This window comes from Rhinopithecus bieti, unplaced genomic scaffold, assembly GCF_001698545.2.
Source record: "Rhinopithecus bieti isolate Rb0 unplaced genomic scaffold, ASM169854v2 scaffold_9667, whole genome shotgun sequence".
NCBI classification, from domain to species: domain Eukaryota; kingdom Metazoa; phylum Chordata; class Mammalia; order Primates; family Cercopithecidae; genus Rhinopithecus; species Rhinopithecus bieti.
This window is the reverse complement of record NW_016806207.1, coordinates 849930-875738: the sequence shown is the minus strand read 5'-3', so window position 1 is coordinate 875738 and position 25809 is coordinate 849930. Positions and strand designations below refer to the sequence as shown.

At 43.2% G+C, this 25809-nt stretch overlaps 1 protein-coding gene across 7 annotated transcripts in view; it reads left to right on the top strand.

Annotated features, from left to right (window-relative positions):
* The first annotated feature begins 22673 nt into the window (after nt 1–22673).
* The window catches only part of CCDC90B (coiled-coil domain containing 90B), a 57481-nt gene continuing 54345 nt past the window's right edge, over nt 22674–25809 (top strand). For 4 of the 7 annotated variants that reach the window (XM_017875222.1, XM_017875225.1, XM_017875224.1 and 1 more), the window contains exon 1: nt 22674–23205. In XM_017875222.1, coding sequence (XP_017730711.1) covers nt 23106–23205 — 100 coding nt within the window. In that variant the 5' untranslated portion in view covers nt 22674–23105. Of the gene's footprint in view, nt 23980–25809 lie in introns of all 7 variants that reach the window. The other 3 variants (XM_017875226.1, XM_017875223.1, XM_017875227.1) reach the window with 3 other exon arrangements.

Genomic DNA, 25809 nt, shown 5'->3' with positions numbered 1-25809 from the left:
ACTTCTCAAGCAGCTCTTTGAGAATATTTTACTCTAATTCATTTGTTAGGGATGGTAGAGATGGTCTGAGAAACTTGGAACCTAATCCTAATTTTGACAATAAATAACTATAAGACCTTGAGCAAGTTATTTAACTTCTGTAAGCCTCAGTTCTCTCATCTGTAAAATGGGAATGATGATAGTTACAAAGGTGCTGCAAAGAATAAATGAGGCCAGGTGCGGTGGCTCATGCCTGTAATCCCAGCACTTTGGGGGGCTGAGGCAGGCGGATCACCTGAGGTCAGGAGTTTGAGGCCAGCCTGACCAACATGGAGAAACCCCATCTCTACTACTAGCTGGACGTGGTGGCGCACGCCTGTAATCCCAGCTACTCGGGAAGCTGAGGCAGGAGAATCGCTTGAACCCAGGAGGCGGAGGTTGCAGTGGGCCGAGATCGCACCATTGTGCTCTAGCCTGGGCAACAAGAGTGAAACTCCGTCTCAATCAATCAATCAATAAGAAAGGGTATGACCTTTCAAGGACTTACCAAAGTGTATGAGGCAAATAGTTGGGCACAGCACCCCATGCCCTCCCAATGCACAAGGTTCCTGAGGGAATATGCACGCATGGCAAGGTCTGGCAAAAGAATACCCCTGGCTATGAGGCCACACAGGCCAATGCAGCCAGGACTAGGTGAAGCATTCCTTTGTCTAGACAGCCTGGATCATGGTTTCAAAGCTAAGTGGCCTCTGTTAGCCTACAGAAGAATGCCACATCCTACCACTTGGGTAGGGAGGACAGACCAATGCAGAAAGAAAGAGTACAATCAGATAAAAGAGCATGCATAGCTTGCCACGGTGGCTTACACTTGTAATCCCAGCATTTTGGGAGGCTAAGGCAGGCAGATTGCTTGAGCCCAGGAGTTTGAGACCAGCCTGGGCAACATGGTGAAACCCTGTCTCTACAAAAAATGCAAAATTAGCTGGGCATGGTGGTAAACAGCTACTTGGGAGGCTGAGGTGGAAGAATAGCTTAAGCCCAGGAGGCAGAAGGTGCAGTGAGCAAGATTGCATCATGGCACTCCAGCCTGGGCAACAGAATGACAGAATGAGACCTTGTTTCAAAAAAAAAAAAAAAAAAATATGCATGGCCAGGCTAGAGAGCCTAGGCAGGCCTGCCTATGCCAGAGCTGGTCTGGGCTGCATTGTCAAGGCCTTCACAGGCTGGGGCAGTAAAATCAGCCCCTGTCCTGTTCTTGCCTCCACAGAGCATGGGAAAGATGCTAAAAGGGCATAAGAGACCAAGAAAGAGAGAAAGCTGTGGTCTTCACTAAGCAGGAGAAACCCAACCCTTCTGGAAGGAAGAGGCTCCCAAGAAACCAGCCCTACCTAAGCTCTGACTTTAAATACTTAGCTAAACCCAGTGGACGCTCCACTCTCCAGTCCAACAAAATGAGTTCAGACATGAGTGATCTGTACAGCTCTCCTCCTATGTAGGGTGGGGAGAATGAGGCAGCAGCAGGGACTGGTGAGTCTTCCCCAGTGATTCATACATAGGCCCAATGCACAGTCAATTGCACAAATGCTGTTTCTCTTCCCCCACTGAACTCCTGACGTTACTAATAGAGAAGTAACTGTAGAGCTTCTCTATTCCAGGAAGCAGGGCTGGGTCACAGCTAATTAGGAGTAGAGAGGATTCCAGAGCAAGTCTTCACCAACTCTCACTTGGAAAAGCTCCAAAGAGTGTACCAACCCTGTTGCTGATCTCCTCCTCCAGTCTTGTTCTCCTCATACCCATCGTCTACACTACAACCAAGTTACTTTCCAAATTACTCATTTGATAATGAGGTCTTTCCAAATTACTAATTTGATCATGCTACTCCCCTGCTGAAGGTGCACCACTGTTCTCACTGTATACAGAATACAGCTCCAGTTCTTCGGCCTGACATTCCAGGCCCTTGCCTTCCATGTCAGCCTCATCTCCCACCTCACCCCTGACACTCCATGCTGTTGCATGCTCTGCCACTTACTAGCTCTATGGCCTTCAGTGAGTTCATTAACCATTCTATGATTTTGTTCCCTCATTTGAAAATTAAAATAATATGGTCCCTATCTCACAGAGATTTGTGTAAGGATTAAATGAGATAACACGTGTGGTACTCAGAACAGTGCCTGACACATGGGAAACACTCAAGACTTTTTAGATATCATCATCATCAACACTATCAATATTATATGTTTTTCCCTTTATATGGAATAACCTACTTGCCCTTGTATATCACCCGGCTCCTACTCACCCCTCAAGATTCAATCCAACACTGTCATACTGTCTTCTCCAAGCCCTGCCTGGATCCCCTAGGCTGGGCTAAGTGACCCTTTTTGTAATGCAAAGTTCTCATTGCTTAGTTCTATGTACGTGTCTCTAACCTGTCTCCCTCTCCAATCTGGTGAACTCCTCAAGGACAGGGACTGAGTCTCATTTATCTTTGAAGTGACAGGCCCAACAGCATAAATGACACATAGTAAGTAGTCAGTAAATGTTTGCTGTATTGAAATGATACTGAAAGTATCACGCATCCAGCAGCATGTAACATACTGTGAGGGAGATAAGAGGAGACAAGAATGAATCCTTGGACTGGAAGAGTAGATACGCTTGTTGGCCAATCCCAAATCTCTGGGTTGTACATAGAAGAGCTCCAAGGTGGTTGTGAGATGAGGTACATTCATTCCTAAGGCCTGAGGACACATGGACTGCCCACCCTGGGTCAGACACCAAGTCAGCCCATGCAGCCTGGGCTCCAAGGGTCTCATCGTCAACAAGCCGAAAAGGAGGCTGGCTGTGACCACACACTTAAAAGCATCTCAGAGGGCTGTGGGGCCATAAGTCAGGTTCTTACTGCTGCTGGCTCTGTAAAGTTGTCATAGCATTTGGACAAGCTCAGTTTACTAAGGCCATTTCTGAGGGAAATTGCCCTGCCCACACTCCCTACTGAGGAATGAAGTCCTGCTCTGAGCCCCAGATTTGTCCTTCCTTCTCTGGCCAGGTGGTTTAGAAGTGAGGGGACAAGGATTAAAGGACAGCCAATCCAGAGACTGGCCAGCAACCTGTAGAGGAAACTCTACCCAGACAGGGACAATGGTAGTTAACTGAATCCATCTGATTCCCTCAGGAACTTGGCTGGAGAGGAAGAAAAGTCAGACATCTGGGAGAGAAGACTCTAGAATACCTTGCTGGTTATTCTCTGCTTGCCCTTGGCCCCACCACCCCTGATCCATTCTCTATTCTCCTCTCCTCTCCTTGCCTGTGGGGCTGACCTCTATGAGTGCATTCCCAGGGTCCCTTACCCTCTAGCTTCTAGCCAATGGGGCAACTGGCAGGAGGCTGAAGACTTGAGGGGGGAAATTCCATGGTATTTATTCCCCCACCCACTCCATCCCACCATGTCTGCCTTCCTCTGTGGCCACAGTTCCTGTCAGGCAGCCTTTAAATGGCTCCAACTTCCAATCAGCCTCCAAGACCACCATCTCCCCAGGCCTCAGAGTGATAATGGCTCCTAGTGTTGTGAGTGTCTCTGCCAACACCTTTGCAAATAGTCCCTGCATTAAAAAGTTGCTTCAAAAATCCTAGCCAAGGAATGCCATCTGTGTCCTGCTGGTCCCTAGAATGATCCAAAGACTTCCAAGAGAAACCTAGTGGTGCAGCAACATGGTGAGAAGCTACAAGGTCCTACTCCTGCAGCCCTGGATCTTGAACATCCCTCCTGTCCCAGGGCTCATTCTGCCAAGCTGTGCTGAGGACCCCTCCCTTCCCCTGAGCAGAGGCTGTGTCTCTGCACCTAGGGCTGGGCTCATACCTCTGTTTTCCATATTACTATCTGTCTTTTTAATAAATATTACTGACAGGCAGTTCCCTCACAGCTGCTGTGGCTGGGAGCGCTGGCATAGCATTTGGGAAAGCCTGCTTTATGGCAGCCACCTTTAGCTTAGCTCTGGGCTCATCAGAAGGAGGAAAGGACCACTCGGAGCCTGGATATGGACTCAGACTTGGGCCCAGAGACACCACACAGTTATCAAGGAGACAAAAATAGACAAAGCAGGAGCAATTAGTGCCCTGTTAAAAGGGAGGCTCATCCACACACATTTCCTTCTGTTTAAGGTGGTATCCCCTCAGCTGTTTTTCCTGTGATGATTATCTTCCCATCTCATGTCCTTCAGAGGGGACTCAGCTCAACCTCACAGATTTGTTCACAGCTTCAAAAACCTAGCATATTAACGAAGCTGCTGTGGGAACTAAACTGTTGCAATTCCTTTGTGTCCTGATTTCATTAACATTTTTAAATTCGCTGTTACTAAATTTTCTATTACACCTGTTTGCATATTTTATCTGGGAGGCAGCCTGCCACAGAGTATTGACCTGTAAAATGAGAACCTAAAGACTAAAAAAAACAAACCAAGAATCTAGATAAAAGCTAAAAATAACTTCAATCACTCTTCAGAGATGCTGGAGAGGAGAAAGTTTGTGCAGCCATCACCGTTGGATTAATGAACTTCTAAGTCCCCTTTCAGCTCTGAGAATGTTTGAGAGAGTGGCTTTTGCCTAAAAGGTTCAGTATCATGCTGGTAGGCCCAGCCACATCCATTGCCAGGATCTGCACCCCTCGTACTCCGGTGATGAGTTGGAGAGTGTTCCTTAGCTTCTATCTGAAGTAACATTCTCACCCAGCCTCTGAAACAGGCATGATAGTTTCTTCCTGACCATCTCTGCATTGTTCCCTTGGATTGTCAGTGTCCCAAGGGCAGGGACTGTGTCTCTGCACCTCTCCTTGCTCAGGTCCTGGACACGTAGGCTCTCAGAGAATGTGTGCTGAATGAGTGACCCTCCCTATGCCTAACCCATATCCTCGTAGGCTTCCTAGCAGCCCCAGACACCATGAGTTGGTTTATTCGAGCCCCTCTTTGGTGTTCCACACGAAGACTACAATACTAAATACACTATTTTCCAAACCTTTTGTCACCTAGATTATGACTGTGATTCAGTTTCTCTAATCAGAAGCATTAGTCTGAGGCTAAAATTCAGAACTGAGTTGCATGGGGAAAGAGCCATAGCAGGAGGCAACAATTACCTTGTACAGATCAGAGCTGAACTGACTTGGCTGTGGAGCCAAGAACTGGGGCAGCAGCTTCCTGATTTTGGCAGAGGCAGCAACTCTGCAGTGTGATTTTGGGGAGCCATTTCTAGAAGGTCAATTTAGATTGCTTCTTCAACTCTCCCAGCAATTCTGTGAGCTACAAATGCTTTTTCATAAACCTCTTCCTGCTTAGCCAGGTAGAACAGATTCTGTTATTTCTAATTGCACTGCCCTGACTGATCCCTTCACACCCTCTCAAACTGTTCCTGGCCTTCTACCTTTCAAAGTTTTTTCCCACACTCAAATTCTCAAACTCCAGTGCAGCTTAGCTTACCTAAGCTATATTAAGAACTCATTCTGCTCCAGGCCCTGGGCTAGATGCTGTAATACATGACATTATTTATGTGGTCCCTGACATTATTATGGGTCCCTACCGTCCTGGAGTTTGCAGTCTAATGAAGCAACTAACCATGTAATCAAATAATTTGTCAACCAGAGACAGGGAATCCAAGACCATTTAAATGGAAGACACTGATGTTTCTGCATGTCTTAAATGGGAGATGCTTACATTTTGGGAAGGCAGCTCATCTCTGGTCCACAAGTGTTCATAAGCACTACTCTGAGCATCTTCTAGAAAGTAAACCAAGGACCAGTAAACATTTTATGAGGTGATGGATTTTGAAATCTACCACAAACAGAAAAGAAAACACGGCTCACCACAGTCAGGCTGACTTCCACGAGCACAACAAAATACATCCATGCTCCACTGACTCTAGCCTGTTCCTTAGTAACAAAGGCTTTCTCACTCATTGCTTACAACAATGCATGGGACCCTCAAAACTGTTACCCACATTTTCCTTGGAAGGAAAATGCTGTCTGTCTTGGGGTTCTGAGGATTTTGTAGTATTCCAGCTTTATCTCCCATTAATTGCTCCATTCATCCTGAGCTTTGGGCATATCTGACCTTCCCCACCCTGAAAATACAAACTGCCCTGTCCCCATCCCTATGCCTCACTCTAATCCTCCATACCACTCTCCTGCTTTGTCAAAATCCTACCTACCCTCCATGGCTCTGATAAATGCCACCTGCACCAAAAGCCTTCAACCAATTACTAGAGACAGTGTTAATTTGTTCTACATCTATACTATAGACTCTTGACATTTACAAATTTTAACATTTTCTATTTTGACTATTTTCAAGCAACCCTAAAAGTCCAAGACCCAGACTGATTCAGAATTTCGTTGAGGACAGAATTTGAATCACAGCTATTGAAAGGCAGGTGTACAGGAAAATGTCACTGAGCCAAGAGGGTAGTGAGAAGATTTGGTATAAATGAGGCCCTGGAGAATAAAAAGGACAGAGAATGACAGAGCATCCTATTTCTACCTTCACCTTTAACCCACCCAGATAGAGAAGATGGGATTGGAAAGAGAGTGGGATCGGTAAGAGAGTGGGATCTAGTTTTTAAACCACAGTAAAAGGGTCTGGGGGTATCAGAAGTTACAGGCCAGGCCCTCTAATAAGGCAAAAAAGGAAGGCTGCCTAGGGGAAATGGTCAAACACTGAGGGAGCAGGACTGAAGTACTGCTGGTCAGGGGCCAGGGCCCAGGCACCAATTGTTAAGTAGGAGCTCGGGGCTGTAGAGCCAAAGGACTGACCAGGTACCCAGGAGTCATGCATCTCTATTTCCATAAGCCCTTGTTACATCTACTGATCAAGCCTGTCCTATAGAGGATGCCCCAAGAGAATAGGTCCCAGAGGCCTTGGCAGTTACCCTCTAAATGTGAATGTCTACTGGATTTGGTGAGTGCCTCCCTCACAACACCCATCATCTAGGGAAGAGGGGATCCTGCCTCTTCCCCCTCTAGACTGGCCAGGGCCTCATCGTAGTGAACCTTGTATCTATATATAAGATCACAGATCAAAGTGGAATAATCATGCACTTGTCCACTTGACCAGGTTGATTGGGCCAAGAGTGGAACCAAACTTAACTTGGCCTCCAACTCTTTTCCCCTCAGATATTTGGACTTGGAACTAGGGAACATTTAGTCAGTATCTCTCTGGTGCCTGAAGTCAGATGTAACATGTAAGAGCTGTCAGAGCCTATTTTCCTACCATCTGGAAAAAGCCAGTCTGCATTCAAATAATATAAATAACACCAATAACAGCTAACACTTATTAAGCGCCTTCTATGTACCAGGGACTGTGCCAAACCCTTTAAGTGCATTAACTCATTTAGTCCTCACAACAACTCCAGGAGATAAATGATATGATCGTTCTTGTTTATAGATGAGAAAACTGGGGTGCAGCAAGGTTAAGTGACTTGCTCAATATCACACGGGTAGTAAGTAACAACAACCCTCTGGCTCCAGAACCCATCATCTCAACCACTACTCTATACCTGGCAGAGCTGGCAGGGAGAAGGGAGTACCACTGAGAGATGGCAAGAGGCGTGGTCATTTTCAAGCCCCTGTTCCAGTAGTTTCTGAAGCCAGACTGCATCTGCAACCATGCTGCCATGTATCTATAGAGGAGGAAGTTTGTGCGACCAAAATGGGGTTGGTTCACAACATAAGTTTCTGTCACTAGCAACTAAAAAATTCCTGACAAGATACTATCTCTCTAGCATGTAGCATGCTGCCCACCAACAACCTTCTCACCCTGCATCTTATTCTTCCCATCTCCACCGGGCAGCCAAAATGAGATTTCAGTTCCAAATGAAACTGTATTCTTAAAACCCTTCTATATCTTTTTAAAATCCCAGGAGAAAGTCCAAACTTTTCTTTGTAACATACAAGGCCTTTCAGGATTTCTCTCCTGCTTCATTTCTCACCATTCCCTTGCCCTTGCCTCCTTTCCATGGCACTCTACACCTAGAGGGAGAAAACAATAATTTCTGAACTCCCCTGGGTTCACCTCCCTGCCACCATTTTGTATAAGTTCTCTCCAGGGGCTCACAAATGGCTCTCCTGATTAGCATCTGCCTTGCTATTTCCTACTCCAGAGGCAAAAGCCAAAGACTATAAGGTCAGGACCTCAGCACACCCACATAAAGACTGCTTACCTGGCTGACTCCCAAACATTGTACCTCGTCATTTCTGTCCACTGTGCCTCAATTCCCTGGGACCCTGATGCCTAATTGAAATGACATATGAGGAAATGCGTTGCACGGTACCTAGATCATAGTAGTCGCTCATCATGTGATGTTTCGCTTCCCTCCTTCTTCCCTTCTTCTTCTGGTAACCCTATTATCAAAGGATTATTGTCCTCATCCTGCCCTGTGAAAGCATCTCAAGCCAAACTCCCCACATCATCTGCCCTGTGGCATATCTGAGAAATACCAACTCCTGTCCAAGTTCAGGGATCTGACAAGAAAAACTTTAAGCCCTAAGGCCTTGGGTCACAATTGGTGCTACTTTGGGGTCTGGTTCTGTGTCTGCAGGTGGGTGTCAAAGGGTCCGGCCATGCAGAGAGAAGAGGGAAGAGTTCCAGTGGTGCTCACACAGCTCCTTTCCCTGACCCTAAATTCACTATAAAAACAACTAGCTCAAAGCAAGCTGTTCTTGAAGCATCATTCCATCTTCATAACAATTCTATTTGTGTCTGCAGAAGAGGGCTGGAGCACCTCATTCTGCTACAATTGGAACAATTACCCCATAAATGTGATAATTACAGTTTGATCATTTTGTAGGCAAAGGGAGACTGGTTCCAAGATTTGCTCCTCCTTGTTGTAAATTTCTATGAAGAAACTGCTTATGTTCCAGGGCCACAGACTTCATATTTCAGAATCAGATGAGTGTCTTCTAGTTCTTTCCTTTCCAAAATGACACAGATTTGGACATTTCTCTTTTGTGCTGGCTGGACTGCTAAATTTAAGGGTATTGTCTAAGGTAATTGTCTCAATATTTTAAGCCAGTAGGATTAGGTTCTTTGCACATGCCCGTCAACTCAAGAGCCAGCTGTCTTGTCAAAAACCATACTGTCATCTTGGCACCAATTTGACCAACGTGGCAACATAAGTGGTGTCTCTCTCAAGGCCCTAAATACAGAAAAAAGCTATATTCAGATTGCATTTTTTATGGCAAGCTGTGTACCCGGTGTGCCCATTCTTGAAAACAGAAACTTATCTGTAAAATTCAAAGTTTGGAACCTTATAATGCCTGCAAAAAAGTTGAGAATAAGCAAGCCCATGCTATGGAATAACCTCTATACATACTACTATGCAATTTATTTAACCTTAAGTATACATATTAATAAAACCAATTATAACCACCACAGTGGAGTAGGACTGGATCTTTAGGAATGGTGAATCCCTTTATCTTTAGCTATACCTTCAGGTATGTCTAAAGACACATTTCTGCCCCATTCTTGTCCAGAAGGTCTCCATCTGTCATCCTGATTCTGCATTACGATTCTTCTCTAGGCCCCACAGGGCCCATGTTCTACACATCTGACTTTAATGTCCACCTCCCAGTTTTGAGAATTTGAGAATTTTTAGTCTGTCTATTTGTAGCAGTTCCAAGTTCATACCTTAAGTGTGAATTGGGTCACTACCTCAATATTCTAATGGGTCTAGTGGCTTTTATTCCTAATATACCAATGCAAATAACCACAAAATGTTCAAAGAGGTTCACAGCCCTGCTGGCATATCTGCAGCTGCTGTGGAGCTGAACAGTGTTGCATGTGTCTCCTTCTAGAGAGAAGAACACCACTTACAGATGCAAGTACTACCTTTAGAAGTTTCCTACACTATCCAGAGGTCCTCTACTATAGAGGCTACTTCCAGTGTTTCACAGACATCCCTGTCTGCCTATAACAGCTTAGAGTATTGGAGTCTCTCCATTTCAAATTCTCTCATGTCTGGTTCACAGATGTTCTCGTGAAAGCTGAAGAGGATAAGCTTTGTCATCTCTGGGTCTTCCACCAACAAATGTTCACCTCTTTCACAAAGGATTATCAATCCACTTCCCTCCAAATGGTCTTAGCAGGAATGTATAATGTGGCTCTCACAGTTTTCAGTCAAAGATTAGGTGACCAATCTAAGTGGAGCCAATCAAAGTCCCTTCCCTGGCAACTTGAAATTGGAACTAAGTAATGCCAGACTCAGCTGGCTACTCCCTTAAACAGGTGAGATAAAAATGCAGACATTATGGCATACCATTTTCTATCCCATGCACTAGATATCAGAGAAAACCAATCAACGTAGAGAAATAAGGCAGCAGACATGAGAGAAGTATGGGTAAGAGATAGAGATAGAAAATTTCCTGGTTCTTAGAAACTTTCCAGGCTCCACTTCCAATCCTTTCTGAGACCTTCATGCATTACTGCCTTTGGATTTCCTGAACTATTCTTATAGAGTTATTATTTTATATTCTCCTTCTATGATTTCTGCATTTACCAGTCAAAGTGATCCTGATAAATGCTATGCTGTTATTGTGAAAAATCCCATAACAAAAGCTGGCCATTCATTTCTCATGAAAGGTCAACAACATAGCTGACAGCAGCAGCCTAGAAAGTTCTTGAGGAAGACTGCTTGGTGTAGCAGAAAGATGTTCTTTGGGGTCAGACATCCAAAGCTTCAAATCCCACCACTAGAAGCTACATGGCACTGAACAAGTTCTCTAACCATTCTAGACTTCAGCTTCTTTATCTGTAAAAGGGGTATAATAATTACCATTAGGCAGTGTTATTCTGGGGACTAAAGCTCATGTCCAAAGAGTGCCTAGCACTGTCCTTGGCACATAGGATGGATGTGGTAAGAGAGAACTACTATTTCTTTAAATGCCTATTTTTGGGTTTGCCTCAGAGAAACTGTAACTGTAATGGATAACCCTGGTTTAAAAGTTTCCAAAGTAAAGCCAGATGTCAAAATTATACAGCTCAGAAAAGACTGCCTTTCTTCATGATCAACATGTACATCTACATCCAATAAGATCAAACAAATAGAAGAGGATCTTTTAAATGTAGAATTACCACACGACCCTGTAATTTCACTCCTACATAGATACTTAAAAAACTGAAAAAAGATATTCAGACAAGTACATGTATGCACATGCTCATAGTAGTATTATTAATAATAGCCATAAAGTAAAAAGACCCCAAGTGTCTACCAATGAATGGATGGATAAACAAATCATGGTACTGTATTATGTGCACTAGAATACTGGCCATGAAAGGAATGAAGTACTGATGCATGCTGCAACACAATGAACTTCCACGACATTTTGCTAAATGAAAAAAGCCATATGCAAAAGGTCACATGTATGATTCAATTTACATGATATATCCAGAATAGATGAATCCATAGAGACAGAACGCAGATCGGTGTTAGTCAGGGGCTGAGAGGAGTGGGGAAGGTGAAAAACCTGCTAAATAGGTCAGGAATTTTACTTTGGAGTGATGGAAATATTTTGGAACTAGATAGAGCTGGTAGTTGCACAACACTGTAAGCGTACTAAATGCTACTGAGTTGTTCACATTTAAATGGTTAATTTTATGTTAGGTGAATTTCTCAACAATTTTTTTAAGAAATGACCTAAATTACACAAAGAGCTGACAATAAAAGAAAGACCTTCTTGATGATAAGAGCTGAAAACAGGGTAAGGCTGGCAGGAGTAAAATCAATCAAGGGCCTCCAAATTCTCCCCACAGTAGTATACATCAGTTCTTAGAGACAGCTTTGTGGAGTCAAGGGCTCTTCCCCAGAGCCTAAGGAAATAGCAGGAAAAGGCCTGAGGTAGGAGTCAGGAGCTGTGACTGTGTCACTAAATAATCAGTGCCTCTCCCCTGAGCTTCAAGCATCCTCAATTGCAAACCCAGAGAACTACCTCCTGGGGCTGTTGTGAGGCTCAAAGCACACAGTGAATATGAAGATTTTCATTACCCATTATAAAAATGCAAAGTTTTCCATGTGGTTCAGGGTTGAAATTCCAGCTTGTTGTGTGTCCCTGGACAAGCTACTTAACCCCTCTAAGTCTTGTTTTTGTCTCTACCTACCTTACATGATTGTTGGAGAATTAGAAATAATACACGCAAAGTGCCTGGCACCCAGTACAGTTGTTGAAGCTATTGTTAAATGGGTGGGAACAGTTTCAGCAAGGAAGGGAAGGAATAAGAGAAAATGAGCAAAATGGGTGTTGGGATGATGGTGGGAGTCAGTGAAAATGTCATGGCCAGTGCAGGATTATGGCAGCCCAAGGGGAATATAAGGTCTAGAAATGGCTTATGTGCTGCCTCCTTTCTCTCCTGCATTCATAGCAGATATTACCAATCAATCATGTATTCTTTACTGCTGCACCAAGGTGTGGCCTCACAACACTCATCACTGTGTTCTAAGCAGCCACGGTCAATTGAAGGGTGTTGGCATGAAGATGAAATCCGTTTGTCATTCCTGTACTAACAGTTTCTTGGAGGATGAGAGATGATGTGTCCCTAAGAGTACACATAATTTCACAATTTGTGCCATGTACCAAGTGAAAACAAATTGGGGGAAGGAACAGGGGTAAGTTACCTGTGCATGTGCAGCATGATCAATTATGAGTTCTACCACGTACTAACTCTGTGACCTGGGACAAATCACTTCAGCCTTCTGAATCTCAGTTTTCCCACCTATAAAACAGGAGCGATGGTACCCAGCTAATGGAGTTGCCCAGGAGCTCAAATGAGCTCATGTGTGTGAGATAGGAGATAAGGCAACACCTACATATGAGGAATTTTTGAGGAAGAATGCCCCACATTTTTGTTGGGGACAGGAAGGATACAGGCCATGCTGAGAGTTTAGTGAGATTTTTCAGCTCTGCTATACCCCAGTGCAGAAAATGAACTCCAAAGTTAAGACCCCAAAGTCCTATTTCCCTGGTCTTTACCAGTGAGGTCCGAGGCAGCCAAGTCATACAATGCGGAGGACTTCTCCAATCAGGTACCTTGAGGCTGGAGCTGTAGGCTCTGCCAGGCTAGGGGTCTTCTCTGACCAGGAAAGGGGCAGATGTCTAGGATTTTCCAGATCAGTACATAGGACAGGGAACCTAGGTGAAATATACAGCTTTGATGGCTAAAGGACTCAGCAAAGGGCAGGAAAACACCCTTTTGGTTTTTTTCCTTTTCTTTTCATGTTTTGTTTTGTTTTGAGACAGGGTCTCTGTTGCCCAGGCTAGAGTACAGTGGTGCAATCAGGGCTCACTGTAGCCTTGACCTCCTGGGCTCAAGAGATCTTCCCGCCTCAGCCTCCTGTGTAACTGGGACTATAGGCATGTGTCCCATTGCCTGGCTAATTTTTTAAAAAATTTTTATAGAGACAGGATCTCACTATGTTGCCCAGGCTGGTCTCAAATTCCTGGGTTCAAGTGATCCTCTCACCTCGCAAACTGCTGGGATTACAAGGTGAACCACCATGCCTAGCCACCTTTCTTTTCAAAGCTACTCCCTAGCCTAATGCCCTTCAGTGATTCCTCTTACTCATGGATTAAGTAAAAAAGACCTTGAAGTCACATTTTCCAACCTCACTTTCTGAATTTCCCTACCCTTAACCCATTCCAGGCATTGTCTCCATTCCCAAATGAACCAGGCTCTCTCGCACATACTTCCTGGCTTTTGCAAGTGCTGTTGCCTTTTCCACACAACATACTCCACACCACCATTCACCACATCCATTTAACCAAACTATCTTTCACACATCCTTTCAAACTAAAGCCTTCCCACGGATCCCTGCTTAGGGTAATATAAGCCTCTCTCATGCATTGCCTTGGAAGCCTATACTACCCTTCATCATATTTATTACAATAGACTGTTGACAATCTGAGAGCAGGACTGTGTTTTATGTTTATATCTTCATGGCTTAGCACAGTGCCTGGCACGATAAATAGTGTTCAATAAAGAGTCATTCAAAGAATAAATGAGTAATCAATGAGAGATACCAGGTTATGATGTAACATTGCAAAGTATATAATGTTTTCACAGCTCTTTCTTCTTGTTTTCCACCATTCTTTTAACCATTCTTTGATTTATTTTAATGGGCAAACTCAGAATCAGGTGTCATTGCCAGCCTCCCTGTAAAATTAGGGGAAAAAGAAATCCCCAGATTTGCAGGGAATAGGGGCTAATAGTCACTTTCAAGCCACGCAAACTGTGAAATTAACATAAAGCTACACAAAGCTTTTGTGACAATGGGCCCTCTGACTCAGCTTCGGAGACCAGAGCAAAGAATTGTCTTTTGTTCTTTTCATATACTCCCCCTAGTGGCAAGTAAGCTAAGGAAGAAAATGAAACCCATTTGGTCCAGAGCTCTCTCTTTCTCAATTCCTTATTCACAGGCTTTAAAACACATCGAGATTCCTTCACATCACCTATTCCAAGAGAAAATGACAAACATGAGTGGTCCAGGCTGCATCCTCTCTCCGTGAGGTCACCAGAGCTACAGTCGTAGTCCTGAGTGATCTCTGGTCATCTGATAGAACTGTGCCCAAGCTGGGACCCCGACCTCTAAACATCAGAGGAAAGAGTATTGGGGCAATGGGGTCCTCAAGAGGATTTGGACATATTAAAATGCCTCAAAAAATTGTATTATCGCTGGAGATGAAATTGGAAACCACCGAAGAAATTGGCAAGTATCTTCACCTTCCTCTGTAAATTTATCAGCTTACTATTCAATCAGCACTGCTTATCTCCCACTCACCAACAGTAGCTTATCTTGAATTAATGGAAAATAGGAAAATAAGTAGTGGCTTCATACATGTTGTTGGTAAAGAGCATAAGCTGTGTTTAAATGGGAGCTTATAAAGGTAAAAAATAATAAAAGTGGTTCTTTGCAATGAAAAAAACCAGGACCCACTTCCCTGCTACCCTGTTGGCCTTTGAGGTTTAGATAAACTAGGCTGCTTTCAGCAGGGGAGCATTTCTCATGGCCAGGCCACCTCACCAGACATTGGAAGAGGAAAGGATTCATTTGCCTACACTAGCGAATAGCAAATAGTTATTTTCTAGAAAGAAACTCAAACTGATTTTTATCTATGTTAGCTCAAAAAATTTCAAAATCTCCTGCAAGTCCACTATATGAAATTCAATTTCCTTGGTCTTTTTTTATTCTACCTTTTTCATTTTATTCACCCCAATTCCACCCAATCTCCATAAAATTCCTACGCCCCAGCCTACCAAGTTTCCTTACCAAACTATGACCATATTTTGAACATTTATTCATTCAACACATATTTACCAAAAGTTTGGTATGGCCCAGGGGTGGTAAGCACTGGAGACACCATGACAGATATGGTCTCTACAATCATGGAGAAAACAAATATTAAGTGCAGAGACATGGGAAGACTGGGCTGCTGTATGAGTCCATAACAGAAGTACCAAATCTGCATGTTGTTTGAGTGGGAATGACTTCTTAAAGAGTCACTCTAAAGAGTCACCATTTAAACAGGGATCTGAAAGATATAAAGGAATTGGCCAGATAAAGAGGAGAAAGGGCTCTGAGTAGTGATGCCTTACCATATGCAAAGTCCCTGAGGAGGACGGAGCAAAGAGATGAGTAAATTGTACTTGCTTACTCCAATCCTCTCTCCTGGACCTTTTGCCTTACAACCTCTACTAACAAAAAACCTTTAGGTTCAAATCCTATCTCTTCTTGATAACCATTACCAAAAAGCATTTAACCTTCAACTGAATTGTAGGATTTATTATTTTCTTAACATTTACATGACACTGACCTATTAAAGCTGTGTTGAAGGCTGCTAAAATGCTTTTTCTATTCTCTCAGTTATTAATATATTACAAATTACTGGAGAACAGAATTTTTTTCTATCTTTGTGTATCCCAGCAGAAATCATTGAACATAGTAAGAACTTGAATAGTTGTTGGATTGAACTGGTTTTCTTTACACTCCTCACAACATCTAGCCTTAAACCTAGCTGGCACTCAGATATTTCTGTAAGTAAAATTGGAAAAATGAAAAATGTTTAAAAGTTCAGAGAAGAATAATACTGTGAAGGGTCTGAGATCTTACCCTACTGGCAAGCTATCAGGTTATCCTGTCATGGTTGCATGCATGCTGGTAGAAGACATGAGACTCCTTGCTAGAAACAAAGAACTCAATTACTGATGGTGCAGCGAGCAGCATGAGTATCAGCATACTTGTGTCAGCTCCCCTTGGCCCCAAGTTCCATGGGGATGATGCAGCTGGGGCTACATAGACGCCTGAGCGTGTGCAGTACATTGCATTACAGAGAGGAACCCTGACCTATATGAGAACACAAATCTTTTATAATAGGCAATAAGCATGAGGGCTTTTGCTCCAGAGAGAGATGCTATATTTCCTAAGGTTGCTCATTATACAAAACTGCCACAACAAAAGGCAGAGAAGACCTCTGGAATTTGCAAAACATACAGAAACATAAGAGACCTATGGAAATTATTTCCTAACACTGAGTAAGCAGATATTATTATTGTTTATTGGGTGCTTGTATGTGCCAGGTCCAGTGCTAAGTATTTTATATGAATCATCATCTCTATTCCTCTCAACAAACATATGAGAAAACATTAACAAAGTTATGGAAAAATATTTTATAAATTAAGATGCTTAGCAAACAAACCATCGCAACAAAGGAGAATCTGAAAACACACAGGAGCATTAGGAGGTCCCTGAAGGGGTGGCCTGCCCCTCCACACTTGTGGGCATTTCTCATTAGGTGGAACAAGAGACTTGAGAAAAGAAATAAGACACAGAGACAAAGTATAGATAAAGAAAAAGTGGGCCCAGGGTACCGGCGCTTAGCATACAGATGACCCGTGCCAGCATCAGTCTCTGAGTTCCCTCAGTATTTATTGATCATTATCTTTACCATCTTGGAAAAGGGGAAGTGGCAGGACAATTGGGTCATAGTAGGGAGAAGGTCAGCAGAAAGACATATGAATAAAGATCTCTGTGACATGAATAAGTTTAAGGAAAAGTGCTGTGCCTTGATGTGCATATGCAAACATCTCCATAAACATTTTCAATGCATAAAGAGCAGCATTGCTAGCACGTCCCACCTCCAGCCCTAAGGTGGTTTCCTCCTATTTCAGTAAATGGAACATACAATCGTCCCACCTCCAGCCCAGAGGCGGTTTTCTCCTATCTCAGTAAATAGAACATTACACTAAGACGTTCCATTGCCTAGGGATGGACAGGAGACAGATGCCTTTGTCTATCTCAACTGCCCAGAGGACTTCTTTCCTCTTATACTAATCCTCCTCAGCACAGACCCTTCACGGTGTCGGGCTGGGGACGATCAGGTCTTTCCCTTCCCACGAGGCCATATTTCAGACTATCGCATGGGGAGAAACCTTGGACAATACCTAGCTTTCCTAGGCAGAGGTCCCTGCAAACTTCGGCAGTGTCTGTGTCCATGGGTACTTGAGATTAACAGAATGGTGATGACTTTTAACCAGCATACTGCCCTCAGGCACTTGTTTAACAAAGCACATCCTGCACAGCCCCAAATCTGTTAAACCTTGAGTCACCACAGCACTTGTCTCTTGCAAGGACAGGGTTGGGGGTAGGGTCACAGATTAACAGTATCTCAAATACAGAACAAAATGGAGTCTCTTATGTCTACTTCTTTCTGTATAGACACAGTAACAGTCTGATCTCTCTCTCTTTTCCCCCGCAGTTCTCAGAGAGGAGCTGTATCTATTAGCTGAATACCATCTGAACTCACTTCATCTGCTATTCCTGCTTTTCCTTCCTGTACTCCTCTGGCCCGCATGGTAGGTTATGGATGCCCCAAGCGCCTGAACTCATTTGATATAGTTCCAGCCAGCCTCAGAGAATGATTAAGAATCCCTGGATCTAATTGCAGTTCCATCAAAGAGAACATGATTGGCCCAACTTTGATAATTAACACTGTATATTTGTGTTACGGAGATAGCTTTATCATAAAATAAATAATAGTAACATGTATTAATATATAAAGAGATCCACTTTTTTCATAATTACTTAAAGTAAGTAAAATATTATGATAACACTTACTGGTCTGTATCTTCCACTAGCCTGTGAGCTCCTCCAGAGCACGGATCCTATCATTTGACAGAATTATAATCATGTATATAATTATAATTATAATCTTGTATATAAGAATTATACAGAATTATAATTATGTCTACACATGTATAAGGATTTTCCTGTCTCTAAGATTATTTTTAAAAATACTTAATTTTTGTATAATATTCCAAATTGGTACGCTTCTGCAAGTTATTTAATCACTTTTGAATAGACTATTTTCAATTTTTCACTATAAATAACATTGCAATAGTCATCCTTTTCAAAAATCTTAGCTACAGATGTGATTATTTACTTTGGATAGCTTCTTAGAAGTGAAACTCTGGGCCGGGTGCGGCGGCTCACACCTGCCTATAATTCCAGCACTTTGAGAGACCGAGATGGGTGGATCACCTGAGGTCAGGAGTACAAGACCAGCCTGGCTAATGAAAGAGATCAAATGAAAAAAACTAAAAGGCAGAAATGAAGTCCACAGGCAAGCAGCGCCGGGCGGCGCCCTGAAGCCGGGCGGCGCTCAGCCTAGTTAAAGATCGCCCGTTACCTAAACATTAGGTTAATCTACGGTGTAGTCGTATATTGGACTCCGGACATTGTAAGGACAAACGTGTGACAAGTCTCTGTCCTGCTCTAATTACCGGTGCTCTGCACATATTCTTAGGTCCTGACCAGTACAACATCAATCCCCTATTTGTGTCCAACGCTTCCTGAGCCAATACACAAACACATCACCCCACACATCTCAGAACACACCTAGAGAGCCTGATAAGATCACAACCGTTGTAGTTTTACGTAAGAGCGCGGGAAGCAAATGGAAACTGTTAATTGTAATTAACAATTACCAGTTGTAATGCTGCACCAAAGAATTCTTTGTCCTCTGACTACTTGGCATATCCTGTAGCATCGGGGCTATATAAGAGCGGCCACATGCAATCATTCGGCGGCCCTCTTGATATGTTGTAACAACAGAGGGACCAGAGTTCGAACTTGCTTGTGTGAAGAGATCCTTGCCGCCATTGGCTCTTGCACTCGGATTCTGGTTCTGGTGGACTTCTTCGGGGAATACAGGGTCTGGGCATAACACTAACATGGCAAAACCCCATCTCTACTAAAAATACAAAAGTTAGCCGGACGTGGCGGTGCATGCCTGTAATCCCAGCTACTCGGGAAACTGAGGCAGGAGAATTGCTTGAACCTGGGAGGCAGAGGTTGCAGTGAGCCAAGATCACACCATTGCACTCCAACCTGGGTGATACAGCAAGACTCTGTCTCAAAAAAAAAAAAAAGTGAAACTCTGGCTATTCACTTTTTGGAGTTTCATAAATATATTACTAAATTGCTGCAGGCCAAAACTGGAAGCACATTCCCCTTGAGAACTGGATACAAGAAAAGGATGCCCATTCTCACCACCCTTATTCAACACAGTGCTGGAAGTCCTAGCCAGGATAATCAGGCAAGAAAAAGAAATAAAGGTATTCAAATAGGAAGAGAGGAAGGTAAACTATCTCTCTTTGCCAACGATGTGATTCTATGGCTAGAAAACCCTAAAGACTCTCCCAAAGGCCCCTGGAACTGATAAACGAATTCAGTAAAGTTTCAGGATACACAATCAATGTACAGAAAATCAGTAGCATTTTTATATACCAATAATGTTCTAGCTGAGAATCAAATCAAGAACACAATCCCATTTACAATAGGAACAAAGAAAATGGAATACTCAGGATCACCTAACCAGGGAGGTGAAAGAACTCTCTGCAAGGAGAACTACAAAACACTACTGAAAGAAATCAGAGACAACACAAATAAATGGAGAAACAGTCCAAGCGCATGGGTTGGAAGAATCAATATAGTTTAAATGGCCATATTATCCAAAGCAATTTACAGATTTCACGCCATCCTTATCAAAATACCAACATCATTTTTCACAGAACTAGGAAAACCTCTTCTAAAATTAATTTGGAACCAAAAAAGAGCCTGAATAGTCAAAGCAATCTTAAGCAAAAAGAACAAAGCAAGATTTCAAACAATACTATAAGGCTAAAGTAATCAAAACAGCATGATAATGGTACAAAAACAGACACATAGACCAGTGGAACAGAATAGAGAATGCAGAAATAAAGCCACACACCTAAAACCATCTGGTCTTCGACAAAATCAACAAAAATAAGCAATACAGAAAGCATTCGCTATTCAATAAATGGTGGTGGGATAACTGGCTAGCCATATGCAGAAGAATGAAACTGCACCTCCCTACCTCTCACCATATACAAAAATTAGGCTGGATTAAAGATTTAAAAGTAAGACCTCAAACTATAAAACTCCTAGAAAAAAACTAAGAAATACCCTTCTTGACATAGTCTTTGGCAAAGAATTTATAGCTAAGTCCCCAACAGCAATTATAACAAAAATAAAAACTGACAAGTGGGACCTAATTAAACTAAAGAGCTGCACAGCAAAAGACACTATCAACAGAGTAAACAGATAGCCTACAGAATGGAAGAAAATATTTGCAAACTATGCATCTGACAAAGGTCTAACATCCAGAATCTACAATGAATTTAAACAAATCAAGAAGTAAAAAACAATCCAATTAAAAAATGAGCAAAAGACATGAACACACACTTCTCAAAAGAAGACATACAAATAGCCAACAAACGTGAAAAAATCCTCAACACCACTAATCATTAGAGAAATGCAAATCAAAACTACAATGAGATGCCATTTCACACCCATCAGAATGGCAATTATTAAGAAAAAAAAATCCACATATTGGTTAGGCTGTGAAGAAAAGGGAACGCTTACAATCTGTTGATGGGAATGCAAACTAGTTCAGCCACTATGGAAAGCAGTTTGGAGATTTCTCAAAGAAGTTAAAATACAACTACCATTCCACCCAGCAATCCCACTACTGGGTATATACCCAAAGGAAAATAATTCATTCCATCAAAAAGACACAGAGCTGGGCACCGCAGCTCACGCCTGTAATCCCAGCACTTGGGAGGCCTAGGCGGGTGGATAGTTTGAGCCCAGGAGTTCTGGACCAGCCTGGGCAACACGGCAAGTCTCCATCTCTACAAAACATACAAAAATTAGCCGGTTGTGGTAGCGCACACCTGTAGTCACAGCTACTTGAAGGCTAAGGCAGGAGGATCAGTTAAACCCAGGAAGTTGAGGCTGCAGTGAGCCATGCACGACTGCACTCCAGCCTGGGTGACGCAGCGAAACCTTGTCTCAAGACAAAAAAAAAAAAAAGAACACATGCAATTGTATGTTCATTGTGGTGCCATTCACGATAGCAAGGACATGAAATCAACCTAAGTGCCCATCAACAGTGCACTGGATAAAGAAAATGTGGTACATATACACCATGGAATATTATGCAGCCATACAAATAAGGAAATTATACTCTTTGTAGCCACATGGATGGAGCTGGGGGCCATTATCCTATGCAACCTAATACCAAGAACAGAAAACCAAACACACATGTTCTCACTTAGGAGCTAAACATTGAATATATGATGGTAAACATGGGAACAAGAGACATTGAATATCATTAGATGAGGAAAGGGGGAGAGGCACAGAGGGGTATGGGCTGAAGAAGCACCTGTTGAGTACTATGTTGGGATCGTTGGGACCCCAAACTTCGACATACTCTAAGGTTCTGCTTTTTGTTTTTTGAAACTGGTGAGATTAAACTTTTTTCCTTTTGATGGAATCTCGTTCTGTCGCCCAGGCTGGAGTGCAATGGTGTGATCTCGACTCACTGCAACCTCCGCCTCCAGAGTTCAAGCGATTCTCCTGCCTCAGCCTCCCGAGTAGCTGAGATTACAGGCATGTGCCACCACGCCTGGCTAATTCTGTATTTTTAATATAGACAGGGTCTCTTCATGTTGGTCAGGTTGGTCTCGAACTCGCGACCTCAGGTGATCCGCCCACCTCGGCCTCTCAAAAGTGCTGGGATTACAGGTGTGAGCCACCACGCCCAGCCATCCTAATGTTTTTAATAGCGATTTATATTTCCTCTTCATGAATTGTCTGTTAAAGCACTTGTGGGCAGAAATCAAGTTTTGTTCTTCTTTCAATGTACTTCGGGCCTTAGAAATGGTGTTTGTTATGTAGCTCTCACAAAGCTTTGAATACATATAGATAGAAACCTAGCCGTAATTGTTTAGAATCTTGCGAGAATAAGCCACTGCAACCGCACAACTGTGTGCCATTTTAGGATTTACCGAGAATATTCATGAGTATTGGTGCATTTTAATACAACTACTGTGCATTGTTGCTTTCAGCATTTTACTATGCGGAGTAAAGTCTTGAGTGAGGTCTGGGAAGGATAAATGGTGAAAATTTAAGGAATTTTTCGTAGAAACGGAGGAATTCATCTTCCCTAAGGAAAGGATATACCGACCAAAATTAATTGGTCCTCCCGTGCACCAGACGGCGAAGCAGCAGGATGTGACGCTGCACGATAAGTGAGCGACTGGCTGGACTACACTTCCCAGAAGGTTTGTTTGGCCTCCGCACTACGCAATCACCCAGAATGCTCAGCGGCCGAGAACTTCAGGTCCCAGGCTGCTGTGCGGCTAAATACGACTCCATTTCCCCCGACCCAAGCGCTTAATGGCCGCTGGCAATCTTGGGGGAGCCAGCTGTTGGACTATGCCCCGCTGGCAAGAAACAGGCGCCAGAAGATTCTCCCACAAGATCCCGCTTTCCTAGGACGGTAAAGGCGTTCACAGGTCGGGAAGGGGCGGTGGGAGTAGCGGGAGAGCGCTGAACATTGATCGTGAACTGTGGGTCGGCCTGCGAAGAGGCCCAGTTTCGTGGCGCCCGCACTGGAAGGTGGTCATGTGACAGAGCGAAAACTACAATTCCCAGCATTCCTGCGGTGCCAGAACTACCTTGCCCGAAAGCCTGTGCTAGATTTACCCCGTCTTCCGCCTCCCGCCCGCCGGAAAACTGAGGACATGAATAGTCGCCAGGCTTGGCGGCTCCTGCTCTCCCAAGGCAGAGGGGATCGTTGGGTTTCAAGCCCCCGCGGGCATTTCTCGCGGGCCCTGCGGAGAGGTGAGGCAAGGTGTCGTGTCATAGATGTCTGAGTGCTCTCTAAGGAGACGATGCCCGTGGGTGGCGCTTGCTGGAGCGAACGCGCCTGCTCGAGCGAACGGGAAGAGAAGGTGCCACGCCTTCCTCCCCGATTCACGCCTTGTGCTGGCGACACAGCTGCCTGCTGCCCCGACTTGCCCAGCTCGCCCCAAGGGGCGAGGACTGAGGAAATCAGTGCCTTTCTGTTCTTAAAGCGAACCTTTGAAGGCCAGGGCTTCGCGCCCAGCTTCTTTCTCAGCCCTTGTTTCCCTTTTTTTGGTGACAAGAGGCTAGTAATCTGGTAGGTTTGTCTGGAGGCAGCGTAAGGTAGTCTGTGCTTGACGGTGTCTTGATTTCTTTTGTGGCCTGATCTTTAGATATTGTTTTTTTAGGTGCTGGCCTCGAGCCCAGGTTTTTGGTAGACAGCATCATAAATTTCAGGTCACGTCTGCCTTATTCTCGCTGGAATTCTCAGTACTTTTCAGTCACATTGTAGACTTTGGAAAAAAAAGTGAATACTGGAACCTACAAGTTTCCAACCGGTTGGCACCCTGTTAACAGGGTGTCCTGAAGACATCTAACTTTATTCCGAGAAATGTTTCTAGGGCTAGGTTTTTCTTGTCGTTTTTTACCCCCCGTTTTTAAACTTCCCTCCTAGTTTTTAAACCGTTTTAAGGTTGTCCACAAAATAGGCGAATAGGCACCTCTTATCAACCTTAGCATTCTCTGTTCACCTTCTTGAATCTTCAGTGCCAGGTACACTGAGCCAGTCGGTACCCAAACACTTCCACGCTGTTATTTATGCTCCATATTGTTACTTGTGCTGTTTTGCTCATTGTTTCATTTTAATCCACACCAGTAACAGCTGCAGTCAAAACTGCAGTTGTTGATCCTCCGTCTGTAAGATTGCTCTTTAGCTGCCAGGGTCATTCACAAGGTCTCTTTTGTTAGGTATTTGGGTGTTTAGCATACATACACATGATGGATTTTACAAAAAGGAGGGAGCACTTTTGAATTCCAGGAAATCGTCCAACTGTCATCTTTGTTGACTTTTACAGGCGTGCTTTACATATCCAAATGAAAACAAAATTAAATGTTTTTAGAGAATGAACTTTGAAGTGCATATCATAATGGGAAATACATGACCATAAGTAAATGTTAATGTTTTAACATAAAAGTTTTCCCACTTGAGTCTGAGTGTTCTTGGAGAAACCTTAAATCTCTTCTTACAACTAGTAGGATTTGTATCCTTCCTCACTAAACAAATATTGAATGTTTATTGTGTACAAGTAGTTTAAACTTGCCTAATAATGTCAATAATCGGGATTTGAAAACCTTGACCTCTGACCAATGGAAGGACCTTAGTTATTATAATGAAACTAGTGTAGCACGTTAGTAGACCAGCATGTAAGAATATATGCTGTAATGCCTGTTCTTTTGAGTTCCTGACAGAAAAGTAACTGACTATACACTGAAGTGTTTCAGCTGTAAAATTAGCAGTAAATTCATATAAAACTTGCAACTTAAATTTAGTGGGACAACATTTTACATGTTTGTTTGGTCGTTTGTTTGTTTGTTTCAAAAGTAAAATTTGAACTTTTCCAGCAAAGAGGAGCTTGGTGCAAGATAGGCCAGAGTTCCAATCCACAATCTATGACTTAGTAGTTTTGCCAAACTGATTAAACCTTTAAACCCTTGAGTTTGTATCTCACTATTACAAACAAACAAATCCGCAAGATATAGCTATCAAAGAATCAAAAGTAGTAACAAGGAAAGTAAAGGTTTGGAGGTTTGTACAGATGTTTGAGCCTGTACAAAACTTTTCAAGCTATTAAGGATCTGTTATTCCACTATGAGCTGGAAACACTGATTCTGGGCACTTCATCTCCCCTACCTATTAATATGGCTGCGAAGACTTTTTTTTTTTATTATTTTTTATTTTTTTGAGACAGGGTCTCTGTCACTCAGTCTGGTGTGCCTTGGTGCCATCTCGACTCACTTGCAACCTCTGCCTCCCAGGCTCAGGTGATCCTCCCACTTCAACCTCTCAAGTAGCTGGGACTACAGGCTCATGCCACTATGCCCAGCTAGTTTTTGTAATTTTTATAGGGACAGGATCTTGCCATGTTGCCCAGGCTGATCTCGAACTTCTGGGCTCAAGCGATCTGCCTGCCTTGGCTTCCCAACTGCTAGGATTACAGGCATGAGCCACTGTACCTGGCCTGTAAAGACATTCTTAATGAGCGCTTATGCATTGAACTGCTCATGACCAGTTGGAATAGTGATTATGAAACCCTACCATGAATATCCAGTGGTTTTTCCAGTTGCTTATGGCTTCCAAAGTGGAGTGAAACTCAAAGTTCTACTGCCAGTGGGTGTCAATACCTACCTCATAGGATTGGGAGGACTAAACAAAATATTATGTGAATATCTTAGCACATTTAAGGAATAATGTTTTACATATCCTTCTGCATTCTCAGCTCTCCTTAGCCCCATAATAAATAGAAGCCAAGAGAATAGCAAAGGCAGCCCATGCCTAGATTTTGCTGATTTCATTCATCCTGTCTGGATAACTTCTTTTTTTTT